Here is a 25,250-nt window from a genome sequence, read left to right as displayed (position 1 = left end):
CTGGAGACCTGCTGCCCTGGGGCGTTTACTTTGAGAGAAGATCACACCTGGTGAAGTTTAGGGTCCCTTTCAGCTTCTGACTCCCAGAGCCTGTGGTTCAGGGAGGGGACTTCTCATTGGTGTGTGAGGGCCAGGCCATGGAGAGGGGCAGGGCGGCTTCCGGTCAGACTGCAGGATGGTAATGCCTGAGATGCAGAAAACACAGCGTGCACAGCCCCCCACACACATGCACTCGAAACTCGCCCAGGACCCCAGGCGCTCTCTGGCTGCCCCAGGGTCCAAACCTGATCTCAGAGGTGTCCTCTCCGCTCTCATCACCTCCAATTTGATCTCGCGTGTTGTGAGGATGACAGATTTAGCAGCTTAGATTAGGTCCCCTCTATTGCCTTGGGAACATTTCAAACAGTTGGCGCCCGCCCTCTCTCCAGGCGTATTTTAAGATCCCAGGCCTCGGTGGCCTGTCTCCCGCCCCCACCCCACCCCTCCCTGTCCTGGCCGCCGACTCCGGGGAGTGCGGGCTTTAAACCGGCCGCAGCTGCTGCAGTAGGAACACGCACCTCGCTCCAGCCGAGGCGGAAGCCGAGGGTCTGACAAGTCTAGCCTCCCGCAGCTTGCTCTTTATCCTGCCCGCCCGCACTTCCTGTGTTGTAGGTTCCCCACCCCACCACCCCAACCCCCGCCCCGGGGGCCTCAGTTTCCCCGTCTATTCCATAGGAGGAACCAGCGGGATTTCTTTGGGAGGCGGAAAGAGCGGGGGTTGCTTCCACAGAAGCCGCTCTCGGCGCGTCCCTCCCGCGCGGCGGTCGCCTGGAGGGCCGCCGCCGGGCAGGGCGGCCGGCGGGCCGGCGCTGTCACTGTCACTGTCAGGGGAGGAGGCGGCAAGGTCGCGGTCCGAGGTCCCCGCCTGGCCTCCGGCGGCGCTGCCGCAGCCTCGCCAGCAGCCGGGCCCCGCGCGTTGAGCCGTGCACCCGGCGGCCGGGGCCCAAGCTGGGGGCCGGGCGGTGGGCGGGCGGGGGCGGCTCCATGCGCCACACGTGCGGCCGCGCGATCGCCGGCCAGGTGAGCCGGAGCCATGGGGCAGGCGGGCTGCAAGGGGCTCTACCAGTCGCTCTTCGACTACAAGACCGAGAAGTACGTCATCGCCAAGAACAAGAAGGTGGGCCTGCTCTACCGGCTGCTGCAGGTCTCCATCCTGACCTACCTGGTGGTGTGAGTTCTCTGGGGGTTTTGGGGAGAGGGCAGGGTCAGCCGGGGGCGGCAGCGGTGGCCTCCGGAGCTTGGGAATTGGTGTGTGGGCGCCTGGGGTGCCCTGTGACTGGGGTCTGGGACTCTGCTTCTGGAGGGGGCCCTTCTTGTACCCGTGGGTGTAAGGGTAGGGGCTAAGGAAGGGGAGGCCTTGACTCCCCCACCGGCTCAGGAGGTGATGAGATGCGCCAGGGGTTCCTGGGTCCTTTCATTTCTCAGGCTTTCGTTATCAGCTCCTTCCTCAGGGCTGGGGCCCCAGCGTTAGGGCTTTGGGCAGGGGGTGAGGAGGCAGGGCGCTGGGCTTCAGCTGTCCCTGCCGCCTCCCTGGGCCTGGTCTGGAGTGGCCCCGGCACTGGGTAGGTTATTTATAATCACTGAGCTCAGTGCCAGGCTTGGGGCTGGGGCAACTCATGAGCCTGGCGTGTCCCTGAACTCCTTGCTGGTCAGCTCGCCCCAGCCGGGGCCGGGGGTCCTGCTGGGATCCCTCGATCCTCTCTGGCACCCGCCTCTCCCACCCTGCAGGAGCTGGCACCATCAGCTGAGAGGGCAGCTCCTGGGGGTCAGCCAGGGGTTCAGAGCCCTCACGCCCAAGCAGGGAGGGGACGGGTGGAGAGATGTGCCTCTGTTACTCCCTCAGTAACTGCTGTGGAGTCCCTCCTCCTTCCTGCCCCTTTGGGAGGGCAGCCCTGACCTCACCTTGCTCGCACCGGAGGGCTTCATCCCTGAGGCATCTGGCTGTCTCCACGTGAAGGCTTTCTCTTGGTGCTGCTGCTCAGCCAGGGGTCCCTTTCACACCAGGCTTCTAACAGGCTCCTCCCCAGAAATCCCGCAGTGTAATTATATGCTCATTCAGGGGATCGTTTGTCTGGTGTCTGTGCTGACTCCCTGCCATTCTGGGAATGCCCTGAGGGCCCGGCCTGCCTGCCAACGCTGAGCTGCTTAGGGAACCAGATGTGAAGTGAACGAGTGGATGTTGTTGCTGAATGTCTGTGTCCAGGCCGGGCCCAGTGCGTCCCCACTAAAACAGCTGTTTGGCTCACGGGTCTCAACCCTCTCAGAGGCCCTTGGAGATGGGCCATGCCAGCGCTGCTCCCAGAGACGAGGGTGGAAGGGTCCTGGTTGGTGCCTGCTGTACAGAGAACTCTTCCTGGCACCCCTGAGGGGCAGGGCTTCCTGCGGGACCTCCAGAAGGCGGCTTCCCGCCCTCTCCTGGCCTCAGTGTTTCCAGCTTTACCCAAGGGGTTCACCTGCACAATCTCTAACTAACAGTAACATCAGTAATAAGTTGATGTGTTCATTGAACTTCTCCTCTGTGCCTGGTACTCACTGTACTAAGCAATTTACATGTCCCATCTTATTAAAAAAATGTATATTTATATTTTGATTAATTTGTACTTACAGAAAAGTTTTAAGAGTACTGCAGACGTTCTTAGTGCCTTTCGCCTTGATTCCCCCAAATGTTAACACTGTACTTCATTTGTGTTGTCCTTACCTGTTTCTCTCTCTGTGTGTATATGTATGTGCAATTTTTTTCTGTTGAATAGGTTGCAGACATGATAATTTAGAAATGAACATCGAAATAATATTATCACCTGAGCAATAGACCTTTTGTAAATTGTCCCCTTAGTTACCTTTATAGGAAAAGAAAATCTGAAATCATGCCTTGTATTCAGTTGTCCTGCCTCCTTTGCTCTGGAATCACTCCCGAGTCTGTCTTTATATCTGTGACTCTGACATTTTTTAGAGTACAGGATCTTTTTAAAACCATTTTTATATTGAGGTAAAATTCATGTAGCATGTAATTCATCACTTTAGCCTTTTAAAGTTATACAGTTCAGTGGTTTTTAGGACATTCACAGTGTTGTACAGCCAGCACCATTATCTAATTCTAGGATGTTTCCATCACCCTCAAAATAGATTGTGTCTATTTACAATCAGTTGCAGTTCTCCCCTACCCCCATCCCTTGGCAACTGCTTAATCTGCTTTTTGTCTCTGTAGACTTGCCCATTCTGGACTTTTCATATAAATCAAATCATTACAACATGTGGCCTTTTTTGTCTGGCTTCTTTCACTTAGCATCATTTTTCAAGGTTTATCCATGTTGGAGCCTGTGTCAGTGAACCATTCCAAGGGCTGAATAATATCTCATTGTATGCAGACACCACATTTGCTTATGCATTCATCTGTTGGACATTTGGATTGTTTTTACTTTCTGCCTATTATGAATAATTCTGCCAAGAACATTCATGTGTCAGTTTTTGTGTGGACATACATTTTCCATTGTCTTACATACTTGGGAATGGAATTGCTGGGTCACATGGTGACCAACTATCCATGTTTGAGCAACTATCCATCTGCTTTCCACAGCACCTATACAGCTGTGCATTCCCACTGGCAAGCCCCAGTTTCTCTGCATCCTCACCAACACTTGTTATTTTCTATTTTTTGGACCGCAGCCAACTTATTGGGTGTGAAGTATTATCTCATTGTGGTTTCTATTTGCATTTCCCTAATGACTAAAGATGTTAAGCATCTTTTCAGGGGCATATTGGCCATTTGTGTGTCTTTCTTGAAGAAATGTCTCTTCACATCCTTGGGTGCTAAGTTGCTTCACTCGTGTCTGACTCTTTGAGAGACCCTATGCACCATAGCCTGCCAGGCTCCTCTATCCATAGGATTCTCCAGGCAAGAATACTGGAGTGGGTTGCCATGCCCTCCTCCAGGGGATCTTCCCAATTCACATCCTTAGCCCATATTTAAATTGGTTTATTTGTCTTTTTAACCATTGAGTTGTAAGACTTTGTATATTCTGGGTACTAGACCCTCATCACAATATGTGTGACTCACAAATATTTTCTCCCATTCTATGGGTTGTCTTTTCACTTTGTTGATAGTGTCCTTTGATGCACAAAAAAAGTTCTTAATTTTGACCAAGTCCATTATTTTTCTCTATTTTTTTTCCATTTGTTGCTTGTGTTTTGGGTGTCAAAGTATAGGATTAAAAAAAAAAAAATGTTTGCTTACTTTTGGCTGCCCTGGGTCTTCACTGCTGCCACAGGCTACTCCATGGTTGTGCTCGGGCCTCTTATTGTGGTGGCTTCTTCTGTTGTGGAGCTCAGGCTCTAGGCCATTGTGGTGCTTGGGCCTGACTGTCCCGTGGCATGAGGGATCCTCCCGGACCAGGGACTGGACCAGCGTCTCCTGTATTGCAAGGCAGATTCTTAACCACTGGACCACCAGAGAAGCCTCAGAGTGTAGGATTTTGCGCTCTAGTTTTGTAGAGTCCCCTCAGTTTGGATCTGTCTGAGGTCTCCTCATGATTAATTCTAGGTTGTACCCCATGCCCCTTAATTGGAGGGAGGTGCCGTTAGCCCTGTGTTGGCCCCCAGAGTTCACTGGCTTGCCCGAGGTCATGTGACAAGTGGGGGTGAGCGGGCTGCAGGGCCCTGGTCCCTGACAGCAGCAGCCTCTCCCTTCTGGGGCTGCTTGTCTCCTCCACTGTTTGCAGGGCTGGCTCTCAGGCAGCAGTGGGGTTGTGACTCCTGTCCAGGAGTGGGTGGGAAGGGTGGAGCGCCAAGCCTGCCCTCTCTGCGCCCTGGGGTCTGGGGAGACTTCCTGAGGGCAACACGAGGCTGATGCCCACCTGCTTGCCCCTCCCTGCAGTTGGGTGTTCCTGGTGAAGAAGTGTTACCAAGACACGGACACGTCCCTGCAGAGCAGCATCATCACCAAAGTCAAGGGTGTGACTTTCACCAACACCTCGGAGCTTGGGGAGCGGCTCTGGGATGTTGCTGACTACGTCATCCCACCCCAGGTCTGAGTCCCACCCAGCACAGGGGGACCCAGGCCAGCAGGGTCTGGCTCTGGGCGGGTCATATGGGAAGTTGCCTGGGGACTCAGGGGCCTCCACTCACTGTCTCCCTTGGCCTGTGACAGCTGCAAGGTTTGCAGGCTCTGCCCAGGTCCTTCCCCCCTGCACCAAACCCCTATACTCCTCGACTGTGCCTTACGGGGCTGCTCTGTTTGCAACAAGCCCTGAGACTATTGAGACCAAGTGGGACCCAGAGACCTTCCATGTCCGTGGGAGTCGGAAGGTCTGACACCAAGAGCCCCACCTTTATGTTGGCCACTGCCCCCGGCAGCAGTTCCCTGGCCTGGTCACAGTTCCTGGGCCAGGGCTGGGCTGTCCTCACTGCTCCTTCTCTCTCCTCCTGGAGCTCAGGGTTGGACCCTGGGGGCTGAGGTCAGCATGGTTTGGGGTTGTGGGCGTGAAAGAGACCCATCTAAGGACACCTGCTCATGGACTCTGAGACCAGTGGGCACATGGGTGGGGGTCCACTGATTTTGGGGCCCCAGTGTTTTCAGTACCTGTGCAGAGTCCCTACCACCTGCCAGGCAGCTCCGGGAAGGAGGGACCCCAGATGGCAGGAAGGGGCTCCTCAACCCTGCTCTGGTTTCTCAGGGAGAGAACGTCTTCTTCGTAATCACCAACCTGGTCGTGACCCCCAACCAGCGGCAGGAAACCTGTGCTGAGGTGTGTTTTGGTGCTGAGAGCAGGGAGTGGGGATGGGAGAGGTGCAGGCAGTGCTTGGGGTCCACCTCTCTCCTGAAGCAGGGGTTTCTACCCCCTCCCAGAGGCCCTGGGGGAATGTGTGTACCAGTGTGCATGCCTGCACTGTTCAGGGGAGAAGCAGGCTCCCAAGGTGTGTGTGTGGCCCCCGGCAGGGGAGGAGCCCCTGTCCTCTCCTTGGGGTGGGACCTGGATCTGAGAAAGGGCACCCCCGCCCAGGTGCTCTCTCTCCTGGCAGAGTGCAAGTGTTCCCGATGCCCTGTGCTATGAGGACAGCGACTGCCCTCCTGGGGAGCCTGTTGTGGCTGGAAATGGTGAGGCCTGGAGCGGCCAGGGCTGGGAGTCGGGGAGGGGCCGGAGCCGGGAGGTTCCTGGCACTATCTTTGTCCCCCTCCCCCTGCAGGAGTGAGGACTGGCCGCTGCCTGCGGGAGGGGAGCGCACAGAAGGGCACCTGTGAGATCTTCGCCTGGTGCCCGGTAGAGACAAGATCCAGGCCAATGTGAGTGGCTATAACCTTGGGACCCTGAGGAGTCACCCAGTCCTGGGCAGTGGGTCCCAGCCTGATGGTGGAGACACGTTGACTCGGAGTCCTCATTCTGGGGGAGGAGCTGGGACACCCCACAAAGGCCCAACGACCAATCCAACATGATTGAATTAACTGTCCTTTGCAAAGGCTTCGGGGCACCCAGGGCCATGCAGGCTTCAGCCTCAGCATGAAGCGGGCAGGCCCCCCTGAACAAGCTGTCCTGCCTTTGTTTTTAGGAAGCCACTCCTGGGCGAAGCTAAAGACTTCACTGTTTACATAAAGAACTTCATTCGTTTCCCCAAATTCAACTTCTCCAAGTACGTGGGCCCATGTGCATGGAGTGTGCGTGACGCTATGTGTCAATGAACCACTGGGCATTGAAGGGGCACCCTTCCCTCTGCTGTGGCAGCAGGACTCTTACTGGAGGATGTTGGGGTGGAGGAAGTAATCAGGACTGGGGTAGGGCTAAGTCAAGGGCTCAATCTGGGCTGGGCGAGGGGTCCAGTGACTCCTGGTTCAGGCCGTTTCTGGCTTGGGAACAGCAAGTCTCACCTTTATTCCCCTGGCTCTTCATGGCCTCCACCCAGGACCAATGTGCTGGACACCACAGACAGAACTTTCCTGAAGTCCTGTAAGTTTAGCCCCGAGAACCCCTACTGCCCCATCTTCCGACTGGGCTCTGTGGTCAGCTGGACGGGGAGCAACTTCCAGGAGATAGCAGTGCAGGTGGGTGGTATGCGCTCAGGGAGCCCTCCCCGGGGCCGAGGGCTGTGGGCTTGGGCTCTGCAATGAGGAGGCGGGGTGGAGGAGGACCCACAGGAGGAGCCGGCCCTGCAGTAACCTGCCCAGGGGCCTGCTCTCTCAGCACTGGCTGTGAGGCAGTCAGCCATGCTGCACTTACTGAGGGGCACACTTGCACCTGCGTTTGGTTCTAAGTCCTCTGCTGTGAGCGGCCAGTGCCCAAGTAGGGGCTCGCTCCAGTCATTCCCTTCTCCCTGGGGCATGGAGCAGGAGACGTGGGCTGTGGGTGATACATTTTTCTCAGCCACTCCAGAAATGTGAACCCTGGGCCTTCCACCATCCTCCTGGAAGGATGCTGCAGTGGAGCTGAGCCCTTACCCGAGCTCTCCATGAAGAGCTGGCCTGTGGCTTCTGTCCACCTCCAGAAAGTTCTGTGCCTTGATTCATGTCTCTTTTGCATCAAGGGCGGTGTGATAGGAATTCAGATTGAATGGGACTGTGATCTTGATAAAGCACCTTCTGAATGTTACCCTCGCTATTACTTTAACCGTCTGGACAACAGATTTTCAGGAAACTCTATCTCTTCCGGGTACAACTTCAGGTAACTGGCGCTAAGCCTGCCACCTTATGACCCTGCCCACATTTCCTGTCCTTCCCTGGGTGCCAGCGCTATGACACCCCTTCCTGGGGGTGGGTGTCAGAGTGGGAGGTGTAGGGAGGCAGCCAGGGTGCCTCTGGGAAAGAAGGACCTGTCATGGCTCTGGACTTGCCCTGGCGCGGAGGGCTGGGTCAGGTCCATCAGTGCCTGGTGGCCCCAGGTTGGTCCAGCAGTGGTGGGAAAGCCTTCACCCTTTGGGGACTGTCTGGCAAGAACTTCACAGATCTGAACGAACCTTTAATGTCACATAAGCAAGAGCGTCTCCAGCCTTTCCTGGGGTTGCTGAGAGCCAGGGTGCCGGGGTGGGTGGGTTTATAAATCTCCAAGGCAGCCGAGCCTGCACTGAAAACAGGAAAGGCCCACGCAGGCTGAGCCGTGTCTCCCCCAGGTTTGCCAAGTACTACCGCGATGCAGCTGGGGTGGAGTTCCGCACACTGTTTAAAGCCTACGGGATCCGCTTCGATGTGATGGTGAATGGCAAGGTGTGTGGGTGAGGCTCCCCTTCCGGGAGGGTGGGCCATGTGGGGGTGTCCAGGCTGGCTTTGGTGGAGCCCCTGGGAACCCCGCTGCGCCTCACCCTGTCTCCCTGCTCCAGGCCGGCAAGTTCAACATCATCCCCACGATCATCAACGTGGGCTCAGGGGTGGCACTCATGGGAGTGGTGAGTACCTCTCCCCTCCCCCTGACCCTCTGAGCACCGCAGGGGGAGGGGGCACTGCCCAGGGCAGAGAGCTGTCCCAGCGCTCCAGAAGAAATCAGAGCTGGGGAGGTCAGTGTGGGACGGGGCTGAGGGCTTCCTGGGACTTCACACCCCTCTGGTGGCCCCCGCGTGTCAGTGCCTGCCTGGGATTCTCTTCCCAGAGCTAGAGGCTTCTGCCTGTGGCTCGGCAGCTGGGGGTTCTCCGGAATCCTCCACAGCCTTGTCTCCACTTCCACTAAAACGAGGCAGATCCGGTGATATACAGGGCTTCTCAGCCCTGGCCGCATTTATATTTTGGGCCAGATAACTTTTTTTGTGGGGCGATCGTGTGCGTTGTAGAGTGTTTAACAGCATCCCCAGCCTCTCCCCATGAGGTGTCAAAAGCAAGTTCCCCCACAGTTGTGCTGGCCAAAAATGTCTGCAGGCATTGCCAGACTGCCCCGAGTTGTGAATCACAGGGACTAAAAAGATGAGAGGCAGGGAAAGTCGGGCTGTGGTCCTTCCTCGGGTCTGTTCTGAACTTCAGCTGGGCAGAGCGGCCACAGAAGGGGACGTAGCACTGGAGGGCAGGGAAAGGCTTATTCCTGACCTTTCACGCCCCTTTGTTTTTTTCTGGAAGTTTTTTAAAGACAAGGGAGTTATCGGTGAGTGGCTTGCATCCACCCCGGTGAGCCCCTTATTGAGATTTCTGGCAGCTTTGTCCCTGGTTCCTCTGCCCGGGAGGTCACAACAGCTCCCCTGGAGGCTTCCAGGAGGACCTGCTGCTGCTAAGTCACTTCAGTCGTGTCCGACTTTGTGCGACCCCATAGATAGCAGTCCACCAGGCTCCCCCGTCCCTGGGATTCTCCAGGCAAGAACACTGGAGTGGGTTGCAATTTCCTTCTCCAATGCATCAAAGTGAAAAGTGAAAGTGAAGTCGCTCAGTCGTGTCAACCCTCAGCAACCCCATGGACTTCAGCCTACCAGGGTCCTCCATCCATGGGATTTTCCAGGCAAGGGTACTGGAGTGGGGTGCCATTGCCTTCTCCGCCAGGAGGACCTGGGGCTGACTTTTTATTGAGACCAGAAACACCATGTCCTGTAACAGGACTCAACGAGGCCATGCTCCTGAGAGATGGGTCAGTGGATGAAAGTGGGCCCCAAATGACTCTGACTGCAGACAGTATTGTTGGGGAGCCCTGTCTGTGTGCGTATGTAGAGAGGGGCCATGTTCAGGCCTCTTTCTTATGATGTGCATATATCAGAACATGGGCATCTGGGGACATACTGTGTGATGAAGGTAACAGGAAAAGTGGGGGTGGGAGGGTGCCCTCTATGGAACAATGAATTGATGACCCTTTTGACATCTGGAGGGGAAAAAAGAAAAGGTGTCCAGTGCCCAGGGTCAGAGAACCAGGCTCACCTGTGGGCCTGTCCCTCAGGCCTCTCCCACCCGCTCCGCCTGTGCTCTGGGGGGAGTTGCCCTCTGGTGGAGGAGACTGGTATTTGCACCACCTGGTCTGGTCTGAAGAACTCATGTTCGGGTGTCAGTGGGTCTGCTGGGTTAGCTCAGGCCCTGTCCTCTTTCCTTGGCCCCTGCTGTGGTGCCCTTGTTCAGATACCCTCCAATCCATGTGACGTCCTGCCCGGGTTCCCAGGCATGACAAGCTGGTTCTTTGCTGAGCTTTTTTCCTTCTGTCTTAAATAAAATCCAATTCAGACTCAAGACTCGGCCCAGAGGACCTCCCAGGCTGAGTAAAGTCCCGTCTTCTCCCTGCTTCTCTTCCCATCGTGGGACAGGTCACTCATCACTTATGAGCTTGTCTCCTGCACCTGAGGCGGCGGGGGGGGAGGGCCCCCAAGGTTGCCATTGCCTTAGCTCTCCCTGTACCTCAGGGCAGTGCCTGGCACCGGTGAGCTCTGAGCAAACAATGGCTGAAGACGCGATTCCAAGGGGTCAAGGCAGTGCGCAGGTGCTTGGCCTGACGGATCAGACGGACCACAGGCTAACTGGCTGCACCGTGGGCCAGCTTTGTGGCCTTGGACAAAGGAGCCTCTAAGCTCAGCGCCCTCATCTATTGGTGTCAAGTGGCCTGGTGCACTGAGTCAGGGACCTCCACTCTTTTACAGGGGTCTTTCTTCTGTGACCTGGTACTCATCTACTTCATCAAAAAGAGCCACTTTTATCGAGACAAGAAATACGAGGAAGTGAGGTCAGTTATGCTTCCTCCCAGTGGCCCTAGGGGAGCCCACTAGGTCGGCGTTTCCCTCCATGGCTCAGAACCCTGACCCTGGTTTTCTGTTGATGTTTGTGGGGTAGAGGCAGGGATGAATGCTGGGAGCTGTCTTGAAAGGGCTGGGGAAAGTGGAATGTTCTGAGTACCGGCTCTACAGAACTGGATTCTGCCTCGGAGCAGCCAGCAGAAGGCCACCAAAGGCCACGGGAAGGAGACCTGGTTTCCAGGCCTGGCTCTGCCACTGTCTCTCAGGCCTCCTTGGGCCTCAGTTTCTCTCTGTGTGAGACAGGAGTGTTGGTCTATATAGTGTCTTCCAGCACCTGTGATTTTAGGATTCTTGGACGTGGTGGTCCTGGGGGTCTGGGGTTGAGGGAAGCTGGAGTGGTAAAGGAAGGAAAAATAAATGGAGTCCCCCTACCCCTCACTACAGAGGCCTATTTCCAGGCTCTCTTGGGCAGTGGGCTCAGTGGGGTTTGTGTGTGTGTATTCAGAAGAGCGGACTACAGTGTGAGTGGGAAGTCCTGAGAGCTAGGCAGACAGGACAGGGCAAGGGGCTCTGGCCTAGGCCTTGGGGAAGGCTTTCTGGGAGTGGGGTGGGAGCGGGGAATTGCAGCTGGTCGGCTTGGGATAGGCACTGGGTGCTCCCTCAGTCTCGCCACACCCTGGGATGGGACAGGGGGCCAGCCTGCCTCCTCTGCCTGGACTGACCCCCAGCCCTGGTCCTCAGGCTGAGCCCTGAGCCCTGACTGCACCTGCCACCCTGCAGAGCTGCTGGAGGAAGAGGGGTGCCCCCTGCAGGGCAAGTGGCACACCAGTCCCAGGGAGGGGGTCACGCCCAGGGCCTCCAGGCCAGGGTTAACAGGTCATGTCCTGCCCAGGGACCTAGAGGTCCTCGCCCAAATGGCAGAATCCTCACAGCAGAGCGTGGCCCTGGACGCAGCGGGGCTGGCGGAGCAGCCAGAGGTGCAGGATGAAGGCAGCGCCCAGAAGGAGAACGGCTGTGTGTGTGGGCAGCTCCCCCAGCCTGCCAGGTGAGGGGCGGCCCAGCCAAGGGCCAGGAAGGCCTGTGGAGATGGCCCAGCTGCCACTGCGCTCCCGGCCCTGGGTGATCTGGCCGCAAGGCAGGGTGCCGGGGACCTCACGGAGCCCATCCAAGCTGGGCTCTGGGAGGAGGGGTGCTGGTGGTTGGCGCTTTAGCTCCTCCACGACCCGTCACCCCCCAGCCCCCGGTGACCACAGACCTGTCTGCCGCTATGCTGCCCCAGCGCTACAGCAGCAACGCACTAACATGCACTCGGGCTTCCTCTGCTGGGCACTGCGCGGAGCCCTGGGAGCTCATTTCGGCACCGAATGAGATGGACACTAACAGTCCCTACTTTACTAACGAGGAAAGCGAGACACAGAGAGGTCCAGTGACTTGCTTCAGTCACACGGCTAGTAAACGGCAGAGTTGGGACTTGAACCTGGGCAGTGTGCTCCTAGAACCCAGTCCTTCTCCATCAGGTTATTTGACCTTACCGAGCCCTTCCTTCCTCTACTCCTGTCAGAGCTGCCTCCCCTAAGCTCCTCTCTGATGTGGACATTCTGGAGCTGCCCGAGCCTCAGGATGGCAGTGGCTGTGTTGACAGGTGGCCTGCAGGCCACCCTTCCCTGGAATGCTGCCTCGGGCAGCCTGGCAAGGGAGGCAGCCCTGGGCCTTGCTTTGCTTCTGCCTCACTATGAGCCCCTGGGCAGGCGCCTGGCCCTTTCTGGGCTTGATTACCCTTTGATCCAGGGGTGTTGGACACAGGGGCCCCTCTGGCTCAGTGAGCAGGGTTCCTTGACTCTCCTGTCAACTGTCAGAGGGGTTCACTGACCCGGGCTGGGTGCCATCTGCCTTGAGCGCTCATTCTCTGCTGACTCAGTGATGGGCAGCCTCCAGTGGGGAGTTGAGCACGGGCAGGGGGAGAGAGAGAAGTGAGCCAGGATGAGAGGGGAGGCAGGTAGGGAGATGCGTGGGGAAAGAGAGGGAGAAGCTGGGGGACCTGCCGGGTAGGCCTGTGCCAGCAGCCCTCCCACATGCTCCCTGAGCTGAGTGCCACTTCCTGGGTGCTCGCCTGCACTCCCTCACACTCCCTCACGTGCGAGAGGGGAGTGGTCTTGGCAAGCCTCACCTGTTGCTGCGGGTGTGGGGGGGCTCAGGAGGGCCCCCACCCCGAGGTGGTTGCTGCTCATTGCTGGTGCAGCTCCAGAGGCCTCAGCCCGAGCATCAGACTGTGCTCTCTGCCCGCACTCACCGCCTGCAGCGCTGCCTGCCAGAAGCTTCTGCGGGCCGAGTCTGCCCCAAGGGAGACCAGCCCTGCCCCAGCCGTCCCGTGTGCCCCTACCTGCCCACACAGGTCTGGCCACCAGGGCAACGGGAAGGTGAGCGTGGAGCAGCTGCAGAGCCTGCAGACCGTGGAGGCGTAGCCAGAGACGCTGGCCAAGAGCGGATCCAGGAGCAGAGCTGTCCACACCTCTGAAGGGGGCAGAGTCCCGTCGTCGTCCACGTGGGACCAGGCTTCCAGGGAGAGCACCTCTCCTGCACTTTGGGATCTTGCTACAAGCTTCTTGTTATGTGTGTGGGGAGGGGGGGCCTCCCAGTACACACAGTGGCTCATGCAGAAGAGGCCCTAAAGCACATTCAGTTACTCATTCATCCATGTGGTAAACAGTTTCTGATGCTGGCTGTGGGCTGAGCCCTGTCCAAAAGATGCTTGAATGGGACACTGACCTGGCCCTCAGAGAGGGGAGCACTCATCTAATTCCCTTCGGAGCTGACGGACACGACAGCTGGGCCCCAGACTCTGGCCTGACTCCAGCCGCTAGCTGAGACCTGTACCATTAGCTCTGAAATCCTCAGAGCAAATGATGGCTCCACAGAGAAAGGCCTTGGTCAACACCCAAGCGGACATTTGGCCTTGCCCCCAGGGGTGAAATTTAAAGGTGGCCAAGGAGGCAACCAGGAAAGGACTAAAGGACTGGACCTGTGAGGAGGCAGCTGGCCACGGGAGGAGGAGGAGGGCCTCGGGAAGCCTGGGGGACAGCGTCTCACCCCGATGGGAGATGTGCTTGCCTGTGTGGTTGGGCCCTTGCTGTTCTGTTGGGCTTGTTTTTCCCTGCTTGGCTCCCCTTCCTCTCTCTAAGGCCCCATCTGAAGGGATAATGAGATGATGGATGGTGCTCAGTGTCAAGTGGAAACAGTTGTAAGTAAGCTGGTCCTTGACCCCCTCCCGCGGTTGCTGTAAAGCACTGCTTCTCAACGTGTGGTCCGTGGACTCGCAGCACTGGCATCACCTAGGGGCTTGTTAGAAATGCAGTCTCAGGCCCCTCCCTCATCCGCCCAAATCAGAACCTGCATTTCAACAGGATTCCCGGGTGATTCATGTGCATGTGAAGGTGTGAGCAGCAGTGCTTGAGGGGATGCAAGGCCTGGCTCTGAAAAGGCCCGCTTTGGTGGGTGGTGTCAATTTCTGGGTCAACTGACACTGAAGTTACCTCGAGACCAAGCAGATCCCCTCCTTCCCTGCCCTGGGAAAGTGACATTATGCTCAATTCATTCAAATTATTTTGAGTAGGTCATACTTAAATGATTCAAAACTTAAGAGTTACAGAGGAACAGGAAGTGAAAAGCTTCTCTTCCACCCGTTCCCTGAGGCAACCTGTGCTACCAATTCCAAGTGGCTCACCAGTCTTGCTGAGAATCCACTGGGTTACTCATGTCTTCCCTCAGGAAATGAACATTGCCACCTGCAGTCAGACCAAGTCCCTGCTGTTGGACGTGATGGAATATGCTGGGCTGGGGAGCCCCTGCGCAAGGGGAAGGGCCTAGAGCTCCATCACTGTTGTTGGAACCACCGGACGGCCAAGGCCTGCGGTGCTGCCTGTCTCCCCGCGAGCCTGGGTGCTGTCTGAGCACTTGCCCTGCCTCCAGGGAGCATTCTCTCTGTGAGGACCCTGGCTCTCCTCTGCCCAGAGTGGGCAGTAAGCCCCCTTCTGCTGGGCCCTTTGAGGAGAGGGTCAGAGGGGCGTGGTCCCCAGAACAGGACCCCTTGGAGAGCAAGCAGCTCCTCCCCCTGGGCTGCCAGGCGACCTGTCAGTAAGCCCAAACTGCAAGACGCAGGTGATCTGCTGTGGGGTCTCCTTCCTCTCTAAGGCAAACCCTTGGATTTAATAACACAGCATGTTACGTGTATGTCTGGAAGGGAGTTCAAAGGGCAGGGGTCCCAGCCGCTTAGAAGTTGGTCTGGTTTCCTTTAGCCTGGTTTTGGAATCGCTTGGCAGCAGCCACATAATGTGCAGACAGCTGTGCTACTTGTCTTATATTGGAATGGAAATGTCTTCCTAGTTATTCATCCAGCCAGTAAATCCTATCGAGTGCCTCTCGTGTCGCCTGTTGGACCAAATGCTGATGGCAGTGGTGAGCGGCACAGAAACGGCCTCTGCTCCCAGGTACCCAGTGTCTAGGGGTCACACACCAGTCACAAACAGGACGGGATGCTTCTCGAGTCCTCAGTGAGGCGTGCCCAGGTTTCCACAAGGAAGTGACATGTGAGCTGAAATCTGAAAGGTTAGTAGCAGGCTAACCAGGTGAGGGGAAGCATCCAGGTCAGGGACCCACACGTAGAAAAGACATGAGGAGGACTTAGCAAGGAACTGGATGAACAGTGTGCCCGGAGCAGCTTCTGTGACGCTTTCATCACGTGGGCATTAATTCCTTTTAAGGGTTGCCCCTTTAAACCTCCTGCCATAGAGGACTTGTTTCTCTAAGTCCAGCGAAACCTTCCTGGTGGCTTCCCCACTAGATGTCAGGAGCCCCATGCACAGATGGCCCTGTGACCCCCATCACAGCTTCTGGATAGTCACACATAGCCAGTTCCCTGGCTTTTGCACAGTCCTCCCCACCATCCGCATAATCTTGATTTTGAAGGGGGAAGAAGAGGAGCAGAAGTCTGAGCACTTTTCACACTTGGGAAAGCGCCTTTCCCTCGGCACAGGAAGATGACCACGCCAGCCTCTCAGATCTATCCATGCTGACATCTCAGTATCACAGGAAATGTCTATGGTTATGTTCAAGCCTTGGCCTAAAAGCCATCTGCCTAATGTCTTCCTGACAATCAGACTTACTCCATGCCTTTGGAGTACCATGATGCTGGCCAACAGGAAAGTTTTAAATTAAGTGCTATTAGTGTGACATGATGGGGACCAGCCACTGAAAGAGCAGAGTGCCCTTAGTCCTGATGCAGGGTCATTAGGACTGATTCATCATGGATGCCCTTCTGCTCCCCGCTCAACCCCATCAGTTCCTCTGTCAATGGCTAGCTGGCCCCCTGGGGGACCAGTCATAAACGGGGAATGTGACTTCCTCCAGGTGTCTGAGTTCCCTGTGAAGTCCTTACCTCACCCCACGTGGAGAGGCATCTTGGATGTCTGGTCTACTTGGTTCCAACCTGCTCCTCTCCTCCCCAAGTGGTACAACATTCCTCAGAGCATATTCTCCAGGGGAGCCAAGAATGCTCTCTACAAAAGACACCTTTCTTCCAGTTCTTCCCCCTTAGGCCCATTCACAGAATTAAAGCAGGGAGGATGGCAAGCATTTTCTGGGTCTTGCCCAATACATGCATTCTCTGACATTTTAATTTGGCTATAAGACAATAAAAAGGTGTTAACTTTAAATGTGCTCTTTTTTTATCTTTTGTATTTTCACGGACATCCCATGTTTTAGAGGAAAATGTAAAGACATGACCAAGAGGCAGACACAAGGAACAGTGAGCAACGTATTACCTTCCTTCCTGTCTTTGCAGAGAAACTCAGATTAAAGGAAGGAAACTTCTTAAATGCGCTAACATTAAAGGACCAGGAGGGCACTGATAAAACTGGTACTTAGCATTTAAAATCAGGTTTTTAGCTTCTGCTCTAGTAGATTAAACTCCCTCAAAATGATACATGCACTGCTGTATTTTATTTTTTTATAAAAGTGAGCATCTCAAACAATCTTCCTGCCCAGCAACAGAGGAAAGGTTAAGTAAATCAGATCACTGATTTACTCACCAGTAGGACTCAATCTGCTTCCCTCTTACTCGGTGTCAGGACCGACCCCTCCCCACTGAGAGTTCAGAGGTGGTCCCTGGGAGACACGGGCAAAGCTATCGCCTTAGCCACTTCTTAGCTTCATGTGAAAGCATCTGGTACAGAACCCAAATGGGATTCAGGAGGCCTGGGCCTCCGCTGTTGGTCACAGGCCACCTATTATCTGTGAAAGGGGACTTGGCTTCAAGCTTTCAGATCCCCTTCTGATCAAAAACTGATTCTTTTTCTAAAACTTCCAATCTGATCACATCACTTCTAACTAAAACTTTCAAAGGCTCCCCCTTATATGTTAGTATAAAGGTCAAACTGTAATTGAGCAAGAGCGTATGTGGCCTTCCCAGGATAGACTGTTCTCTACCTGCCTCCTGTCTGTAGAAACTTCTGCCTCTGAGCCTTCCCTGAGTTCCAAAGAACTAATTTAATCAGAGAAGTGAGAAAATGCAGAAAGATATTAAACCAGTCAAGGAAGACAATAACAATAGTTAGGCCAATAATAGCTAAGACCCTTCCCAGGGGCTATAGATAATATTTTGAGCCATGTTTTTTGAACTGTTAAGCAGATACGGAAACCCTCACCAGGGGGAAGTTAACTGCATCCTGCCCATAAGCACATAGACCCCAGATGGGTTAGAACCACTTGGTTGATGGTGTTGACTCCCGGTCACTTCAAGAGCAACCAATCAGAAGAATGTCCTCAAGTTAATAACACACCCTGAAGCCCTCTCCATCCTATTTCAAAAAAACCTCTCCCTGAAAGCTGGTGGGCAGTTCTGGGGCCTTTTGAGCACTAGCTGCCTGGTCTCCTTGCTTCTTGCCTGTGATAAACAGTGTCAGCAGATTAGCTGTATCGTGCGCCCATGGGTGGGCAGACCCAAGTTTGGTTTGAAAGCAGAACTCCCCACTGTGGCCTACCTCGTAGCCTCTTAACTGCAGACCCAGGCCAAAGACCTTCCTTCCCAGTCACCCTCACACATGCACTTTCTTGCATGTAACCCCCTTCTCCACAATTCTGAGTCTCAATTGTAACATTATTTCTTCAAGGAAGCTACCCAATGCACCCGCCCCCCCCCCCCCCCACAATAATCTGGACTAGGTTTCGGGCTCCTCTGTACTCTTCATAGTTCTTATCATAATCTATTTGTGACATCAGGTAGCAGTCCTGGTTGAGTACAGTGATAAGAGTATCTCCACCTACTGGGGACCGGTGATGATTCCCCCACAGGGAGGCAACAGGCAGAGTGATAAAGAATCTGCCTGCCAATGCAGGAGTCACAAGAGACCTGGGTTTGATCCCTGCATCGGGAAGATCTCCTGGAGAAGGAAATGGCAACCTGCTTCACTATTCTTGCCTGGAAAATTCCATGAATAGAGGAGCCTGGCGGACTACAGCCCATGGGGTTCCAAAGAGTGGTACATGACTGAGGAACTCAGCACCCAGTAACTGAGTTACAAGTGTAAAATAACAAGTGTAGAAAAGTAACAAGAGTAGATGGTACAAGGTACAATGCCTGGCGTATTTGTTGTTGCTAAGTCGATTCTTCTGCGACCCCATGGACTGTAGCTCGACCGGCTCCTCTGTCCCTGTAGGCAACACTTTAACTGTTGCTAGTTCTCAGGATGTTAACGGTAAGCTCTCTCCTTGTTTAGGTCTTCGGGTCCTCTCTCTGGGTGGCCCTATGCGTAAATGTAAGGAATCAAGACAGAAAGCTAAGGCCCCAGTCCCAGGTCTCCCAGAGTCAGTACCAGGGATTCTGCACCCCCTGACAGCCAGGGGCTATGCACTAAGGGAGGGGAAAAACACTCCACAAAGGGTCTCACGCTTCATTTAATCTGAAGAACTGTACAGGCTCTTCGTCTTCAGATATAAATTATTTATAACTTTACAGAACAAGCAGCGATTCCAACAATTTAAAAACTAGGTAAATCTACCCGGTGTTAATTTCTGGCAACAGTCCTCCCGATCTGGTTTTTTAAAAAAAGTCATCCCTGCCCCCGTTTCAGTAGACGTGCACCATGCCGTAGAGGAATGTCCAGAACAGGACGTAGGTGAAGAGGCCTCCGATGAGACCCCCTGTAAAGAGAGGTCTTCGCGACTTAAAATATTTGTTCCACCTCCTTCCCGCCTTCAGAATTAAAAGCAGGGAGAGCAAGATGGAGGCGAGCAGGTAGAAGATGAAGCCGTAGAGGCCAGTGAGGCCGAGGATGCCGGCCGTGGCCCCCGACAAAGCCGACACCGAGGTCCGGCAGTAATCCAGGACGGCGGCGTTGCCCCGCACAGCGGCCTCGCTGATGAACGGCGGCCCTTCCCGCTTGGCCACCACAGCGGCCATCGCACCCTCCCGGGCTCAGTCTGATTTCTCGTGGAGCAACGCGGGGCTGCGGAGAGAACCAAGTTACAAGTGGCGCCCGGAGCATAGCGAGTTTGGGTTCACGCCGCCCCTCCCCCTGGGGCCGCCGAGACCCCGCACCCCTCGGTCTCGAACCTTCGAAAGATGCTGAGAAGGCTGAGAGCTCGGGGTGCTGGCAGTACATCTGCATTTCCCCCCCAGACTCGCTAAGTTACCTGGAACCCAGCCGCGGATGCGGTCACTCGACGTTCCCTCAGAAAGCCTCGGGTACGGGTCCCCGCGACGCCATCTTGCGCTGGAGGATGCTGGGACGGCCCAGGCTGCGCAGGCGCCTGGACCCGGTGCCAGCCTTGCGACGCATGCGCAGTGGTAGCCCCGCGTACGCTCCACCCGCTCCCTGATTTTCTGCGCACACGCCATGACTTCCGAAAGCCGAACAGCGCTCCGGTCGGTGATTGGCCGGAGACTTCTTAACTATTCATAAGGGGGCGGGCCTGGTTGGGCCGCCTTTGTTAACCAAGAGAGGGCGCGGCCGCGGGGTTTTTCGCTGAGGGCTTCTCTAAACTACGCTTGGTTACCAAGTTTGGGGTCGAGATGTCCTACGTCCCGGGCCAGCCCGTCACCGCCGTGGTGGTGAGTGCGCTCGCGCGGGCTCCTCCTCGTCTTGGCTTGCCCCCACTTTGCAGATAGGTAAACTGACACCTCAAACAGGTTGACAGAGCGTCGAGCGGGGCTCTTGCAAACTTGCAGCCAGAGCTCCGATTCCCGCTCTGCCTGAGCCGGGCCGCGGTCTTCCCCAGCCATGCAACAGAAGTGCCTGGGACCCAGAAACCTGAAGAGCCAGGATCCAGGCCAGACCCCGCGTATTACTGCTGGCGCTTTGGACTTCTCTCAGCCAGCCGGGGGCAGGGAAGATTGAGGAGAAAGGCTCCGGCTGTGGGAGTCTGGGAAAGCGCCCCTTTCCTGGATCTGTGTCCCCAGCTGGGCAGCCGCGAGGGCCGGGCGCCGGCCCCGACGTCTATGAGTCGCAGCCTCTGGAATGAGGAAGTGCTTCCTCCGCTCTAGCCGGCGCCGCCGCCCAGAGGGAGGCTTGGTGGGGTGGAGGTGGCCGGGGCCAGCGTAGCAGCCAGACCCTGACCCTTCCTGTGCAGCCCTTCCTTCTCGGACCCACCGCCGCCCGGGCCAGAGTGAAGGTTCATACAACGGGCTCGATCCTGATCGAACTTTCCCTGGATTGCCAGCCCTAGGGGCAAAGTCCAGATCCCCTAGCTGGCACCTGGGGCCTGAGGAGACCTTTTGGGGTCCGCTGAGGCCCTCCTCTTCTCCCTTGGCTAGTCTCGGGTGCCAAGTACTATTAGAAAAGGTAAAGGCAGGCGGGGACATTAGAGCCGGATGTTAATGCCACAGCCGGATGGGACCTGCAGGCCCCATTCTGTGGCTGAGGTGGGGAAACTGAGACCTAGAGAGAAGTCTGCTGCTGCTGCTAAGTCTCTTCAGTCGTGTCCGACTCTGTGCGACCCCATAGACAGCAGCCCACCAGGCTCCCCCGTCCCTGGGAGAGAAGTCTGGTCATGCTTAATTGTGCAAAGAAGCCCTCAGAAAGGAACCAGGTCGCTGAGAAGAAATGCCTTCTGGGCAGGGAGCGGGTTGGGTGGAAGTCCCAACCCTGGGGCCTGGGACTGGCTACAGTATTTCAGATGGCAGTGCTGGGGACTCCTGCAGTCAGGTGGTGTGACCAGGGAGCCACTGATAAAGCTGACATTTGAGGCTGAGCTTAGAGCACCAGCTCCAGGACCTGTTGACAGCAGTCCTCAGCTTCACCCTGGGTGCACCAGCCTCTTTTCCCAGCTCTCTAGCTGCCCTAAAGAGAAAGGGTCAAGTTTGCTTCTTAGCTGGGGTGGAGGGGGGGAATGGGCTTAGGTGGGAAAGCATAGAGGGGCAGTAACCTGCTTGACCTTGCCCAGCAAATCAGTGACAGGACCTTCTCTCCCAGGCTTAGAGCCTGTACTTTTTTCTGACCTTGGAGAGTGTCAAAGGTGTGCAAAGGTGTATGTCAGAGGAGGTGGAGGCGGGCCTGGAGGAGCGCACATGTTTGGGCACGAGGACGTAGGTCCAGTGGGCCACAGGTGTCACGCTTCCTACAACCCCTTTCTCACATGTCATGGCTGGTCCCTGGGCCTTCCTCAAAGCTTTAGGACCTTGGCCTTCCAATTCTTCTCATACTAGGAACATGTCTGAACACGGTGGGTGGGGTCTGGCCTCTCCCTCTTGTGTCTTGGATCCAGGATGGGGTGGAAGAAGCTCCTCCCTACCCCATGCCCTCTCCCATGTAGTGAACATTTTGCCTTCTCCTCTGAACTCTGGCTTCGTAGGCTGGTCTGCTTTCTGGACCCCTGCCTGGAGCGCTCCTGGCTCTCCAGCTCAACATGTTCCTTCCCCTCTGGGGTCCCCATCTGGGAGGTGGTGTTCAGCCAGGCCAGGTGGCCGGCCCGGTGCCTCCCTTGATGCTTTTCTGCCACAAGTAGTCTGGAGTCTGTTTTTTCATTTTATTTTAAATTTGGCTGCGCCTGGTCTTTGTTGCAACATGCGGGCTCTTAGCTGTGACCTGTAGAATCTAGTTTCCTGACTGGGACCCCCTGCATTGTGAGTAAGGAGTTTTAATCACTGGGCCACCAGCAAAGTCCCTGGAATCTGTGGATCTCACTTTCTTAGTGGCTTATGTCCCCTGGCCTCCATATCCCACCTTGGTGAGACATCTGTTCCCCTTCTGCCTGAGTGGTTGTTCTAGCATCAAATTTGACCACCATCTACCATCACCCAGCCCTCCCCAATTCCTAAGAGCTCCAGTGGGCCCAGAATCAAGATCAAGTGGCCAAACTCCTTGTCAGTCCAAGGCCTGGTGCTAATGGTACCTCCTTCCTGAAGCCCCTCTGGTCGAGATCCAGTCACCTTTTGCTTTGGTTTTTTTCTTCTTCCTGTTAAGACCCTCAACTTTGGAGGTGGGGCTCTCTGGTCTGGCTTCCAGCATCTGGTGACTGGAGGTGCCTGCTGAGGACTTTGAAAGAAGCTTGGACAGATGGGAACCCCCAACCTCAGAGTATGGTGGGAGAGCTCTAGATCCCTTCTCCGCTTCCTACACTGCACAAGTCAGGGCCTGAGGCTTAGGGAGATGCCCCCCTCCCTCCTGTCCTCCCAGGCTTCTTGATCTGCAGTTCCGGTCCTGCACTGTATACTCCGGTCTCGTGGACATGTATCCACAGTACCTTCAAGCCTCTGCTCCTGTTCCTTTGGCCAGGACAGCCCTTCCTCCTTTCTGTGCAAGTCCAGTCTCTGCTTTTCCTGAAGCATCTCCTGGCTTGCCCTGGACAGGGCTGGCTCAGCAATCTGAACTGGCTCAGCCAGGTGCCTGCATTTTTTTTTCGGGGCCTGACCACTCCCTTGGGACACAGGAGCCCATCCAGAGCAGCCACAGCAGCTTGGCTTAACATGTGTGAGGAAGGCTGGTGCCTGAGGCAGAGGAAGCTGGGAGAGGTTGGGACAGAGGGTTGTGGAGGTGGACTGGTATGGCTGAGTTCTGTCTCAACCCCCCAGCTTCCCAGCCTCGTGACCAGCTAGATTCCTGGTGACCAGCTAGATTCCTGCAGGAGGCCCTGGGCCCTTCCCCCAGGACATGGCTACCCTGCCACCTGAGGCTGCTGCAGGGGTCACAGACCCCATTTGCTCTCTATACCTGCTCATCCCCAACTCGTTGTTTTCATCTTTGCCAGCAAAGAGTTGAAATTCACAAGCTGCGTCAAGGTGAGAACTTAATTCTGGGCTTCAGCATTGGAGGCGGAATTGACCAGGATCCCTCCCAGAACCCTTTCTCAGAAGATAAGACAGACAAGGTGAGCTGGACTAGGATCTGGGGACCTCTCTGTGGGGCACAGAGGCCTGAGATAGTGGCTCTTTAATTCCTGGGCCTTTGTGGAAGGAGCAGGCCTCATCTCTCTCAAATGGTCCTCTCTTAAGAAGGTCCAAGAAAAAAAAGGAAGGTCTAAGAGGTGATCTGGTGGGAGTAACTAGGGGTGGGGTGGGGGAGAGTAGGCCTCCCAGCCCTCCCAGCACTAGTAAGGCCTGCTCAGATGGAGCCCAGGTGGCCAGCAGGGGTTGGAGCATCCGTGGGGCTGCCCTACTTCCCCCTTGGCTGTCTTAGCGTGGCCAGGGTGTGGGATAGATGGCTAGGAGTATGCTCTGCTGGGCTTTGCTCTATGGCTAGGAGGCCAGTCCAGTGATCCCCCAGGGACTGACGTGGGCTGCCTCTTCCCAGGGCATTTACGTCACACGGGTATCCGAAGGAGGCCCTGCGGAAATTGCTGGGCTGCAGATCGGGGACAAGATCATGCAGGTAACCAGTGTCCCGAAAGAGGAAAACAGGGCTTGTGCTGGAGGGTGTAAAGCCCTTGGGGGTGGTGGGGCTGCCCCTGCCTACCTCTCTGGGCACCTGGGAGACACACCGAAGTAGTTTAGGAGCCTGTGCTGGATCCCTCGTGTGTGTGTGTGTGTGTGTGTGTGTGTGTACGTGTGTGTGTGTGTGTACGTGTCCAGCCCTCGTGTGTGTGTGTGTGTGTGTGTGTACATGTGTGTGTGTGTGTGTACGTGTCCAGCCCTCGTGTGTGTGTGTGTGTGTGTGTGTGTGTGTGTGCACGTGTCCAGCCCAGGGACAGCAGCTTGGGTAACCCAAGCCCCCCAGAGCAGTCCTATTTTCAGATCCCAGAAGGCAGTGACCTGAAGTGGGCTGTGTTCTCTCCCTGGGCCAGGTCAACGGCTGGGACATGACCATGGTCACACACGACCAGGCCCGGAAGCGGCTCACCAAGCGCTCGGAGGAGGTGGTGCGTCTGCTGGTGACGCGGCAGTCGCTGCAGAAGGCGGTGCAGCAGTCCATGCTGTCCTAGCAGCTGCCTGGGTCCCTGGCCTGCGCCTGCCCGCCCTGTGTACAGTGACACCACTTCCATGCTCTGTCTGCCTCCCATCCTGGCTTCTGCTCATTGCTGGGTCCCCAACTCAGAAGGGCAAGAGCGGATTCCTGGCCCGGCCTGATCCCCTCTCCCCCTACTGGCCCAAGGCTCTGGGACCATTTCTCCCCCTTGGATGCTGAGGACTGGCAACAGGGCCTGGAGCCGAGTCACAGTCAGCCTGCAGTGGCCAGTCTTGGCCCCCAGACCCTGCTGCCTGGCCACGGTAGTGACCAGGTGATCGGGGCCCCACTTCCTGATAGTATCACACAGCTGAGAAGCACAGGGCTTGGCCCTGACCCCGTTTCTCAGCTCCGCAGTGCCTGTGCCCCACGCTTTTCCCTGCATCCCCCTGAGGGGACTTGATTCACTGCCAGAGACACTACGAAGGTCTGCCGGGATGGAAGCCAGGCAGGCTCATAAGTCACCCCATTTCACCCCCACCCCCAAGGGGCGCTGGCCTCCCCCACGGTTCCGGCTTACAGGATTTAGACGAGGGTAACATTTCAGGGCAGTTTTCAGGATTGCCATTTTTCTCTATGCCTGTGGGTTTAACTTTTCTATTTTTTTAATCACAGCTTTGATACAAAGTGTTTTTTATCTCACTCTTTGGAGGTGCCAGTTCAACTTTGGAATTTAAGCTTACTAATTCACACGTGGGAGCTACTCTTAGTGAGGGCACTGGCCTGACTTTGGTTACTGTGGAAATGGGGCAGTGGGAAGCTGCCCTACGTCCTGTGCCCAATAAACAGTGCTGGAATTCATTCACCAGGGGTCTTTGCTGAGACACGGGGGAGGGATATTTGGGGGTGAACTGTCTTTGGCCATGGATGGAGCTCATCTATTCCCAAACCCACTGATGCGGTACTGGGCCGGGGCTGCTCTGTGGGAATGCCTGAAAGTCCCTTCACTGGAACTGGGCCAGGGAGACCCCCACTACCCTTGTGTAACCTAGCCTCAGCTCCCATCGGGAAGGGGCCTCATGGACACCAAGGGCAGACCCGCACCCCCTGAGACATAAGAGAACTTGGTTTATCCATGCCAGGGACGCAGGCTGTGGTTTGATGGTATGGGAGTGAGCTGGGGGGCACTGTGCCCTCTGCCTGGCCCAGGACTGGTTGCAATACTGACTGGGAATT

The 25,250-nt window shown here is 55.9% G+C and overlaps 3 protein-coding genes across 5 annotated transcripts; 2 read left to right on the top strand and 1 right to left on the bottom strand.

Annotated features, from left to right (window-relative positions):
- P2RX5 (purinergic receptor P2X 5) lies at window positions 524-16,356 on the top strand. Of its 2 annotated transcripts, XM_018064429.1 has the most exons (13): window positions 524-1,209; window positions 4,910-5,060; window positions 5,709-5,780; window positions 6,055-6,130; window positions 6,220-6,316; window positions 6,580-6,660; window positions 6,931-7,069; window positions 7,549-7,685; window positions 8,131-8,224; window positions 8,338-8,403; window positions 10,552-10,634; window positions 11,537-11,689; window positions 13,037-16,356. In XM_018064429.1, exons 1-13 carry the CDS (start codon window positions 1,073-1,075, stop codon window positions 13,104-13,106), a joined length of 1,356 nt encoding a protein of 451 aa, XP_017919918.1. In that variant the 5' UTR covers window positions 524-1,072; the 3' UTR covers window positions 13,107-16,356. The 2 variants fall into 2 exon arrangements, with proteins under 2 accessions (XP_017919918.1, XP_017919919.1); XM_018064430.1 differs by lacking the exon at window positions 11,537-11,689.
- Window positions 18,574-19,636, bottom strand: EMC6 (ER membrane protein complex subunit 6). The gene is made up of 2 exons (XM_018064427.1): window positions 19,330-19,636; window positions 18,574-19,142 (listed from the first exon to the last, which is right to left on the bottom strand). The coding sequence occupies exon 2, from the start codon at window positions 19,094-19,096 to the stop codon at window positions 18,764-18,766; it is 333 nt and encodes a 110-aa protein (XP_017919916.1). The 5' UTR covers window positions 19,097-19,142; window positions 19,330-19,636; the 3' UTR covers window positions 18,574-18,763.
- Window positions 19,512-24,875, top strand: TAX1BP3 (Tax1 binding protein 3). 2 transcript variants are annotated; one of them, XM_005693411.3, is made up of 4 exons: window positions 19,512-19,747; window positions 22,882-23,001; window positions 23,424-23,501; window positions 23,914-24,875. In XM_005693411.3, the coding sequence occupies exons 1-4, from the start codon at window positions 19,709-19,711 to the stop codon at window positions 24,049-24,051; spliced, it is 375 nt and encodes a 124-aa protein (XP_005693468.1). In that variant the 5' UTR covers window positions 19,512-19,708; the 3' UTR covers window positions 24,052-24,875. The 2 variants fall into 2 exon arrangements, with proteins under 2 accessions (XP_005693468.1, XP_005693469.1); XM_005693412.3 differs by lacking the exon at window positions 23,424-23,501 and having other exon boundaries at window positions 19,639-19,747.

This window comes from Capra hircus, chromosome 19 (assembly GCF_001704415.2).
Source record: "Capra hircus breed San Clemente chromosome 19, ASM170441v1, whole genome shotgun sequence".
NCBI lineage: Eukaryota > Metazoa > Chordata > Mammalia > Artiodactyla > Bovidae > Capra > Capra hircus.
The sequence above is the reverse complement of the archived record's forward strand: the minus strand, read 5'-3'. Positions and strand labels throughout refer to the sequence as shown.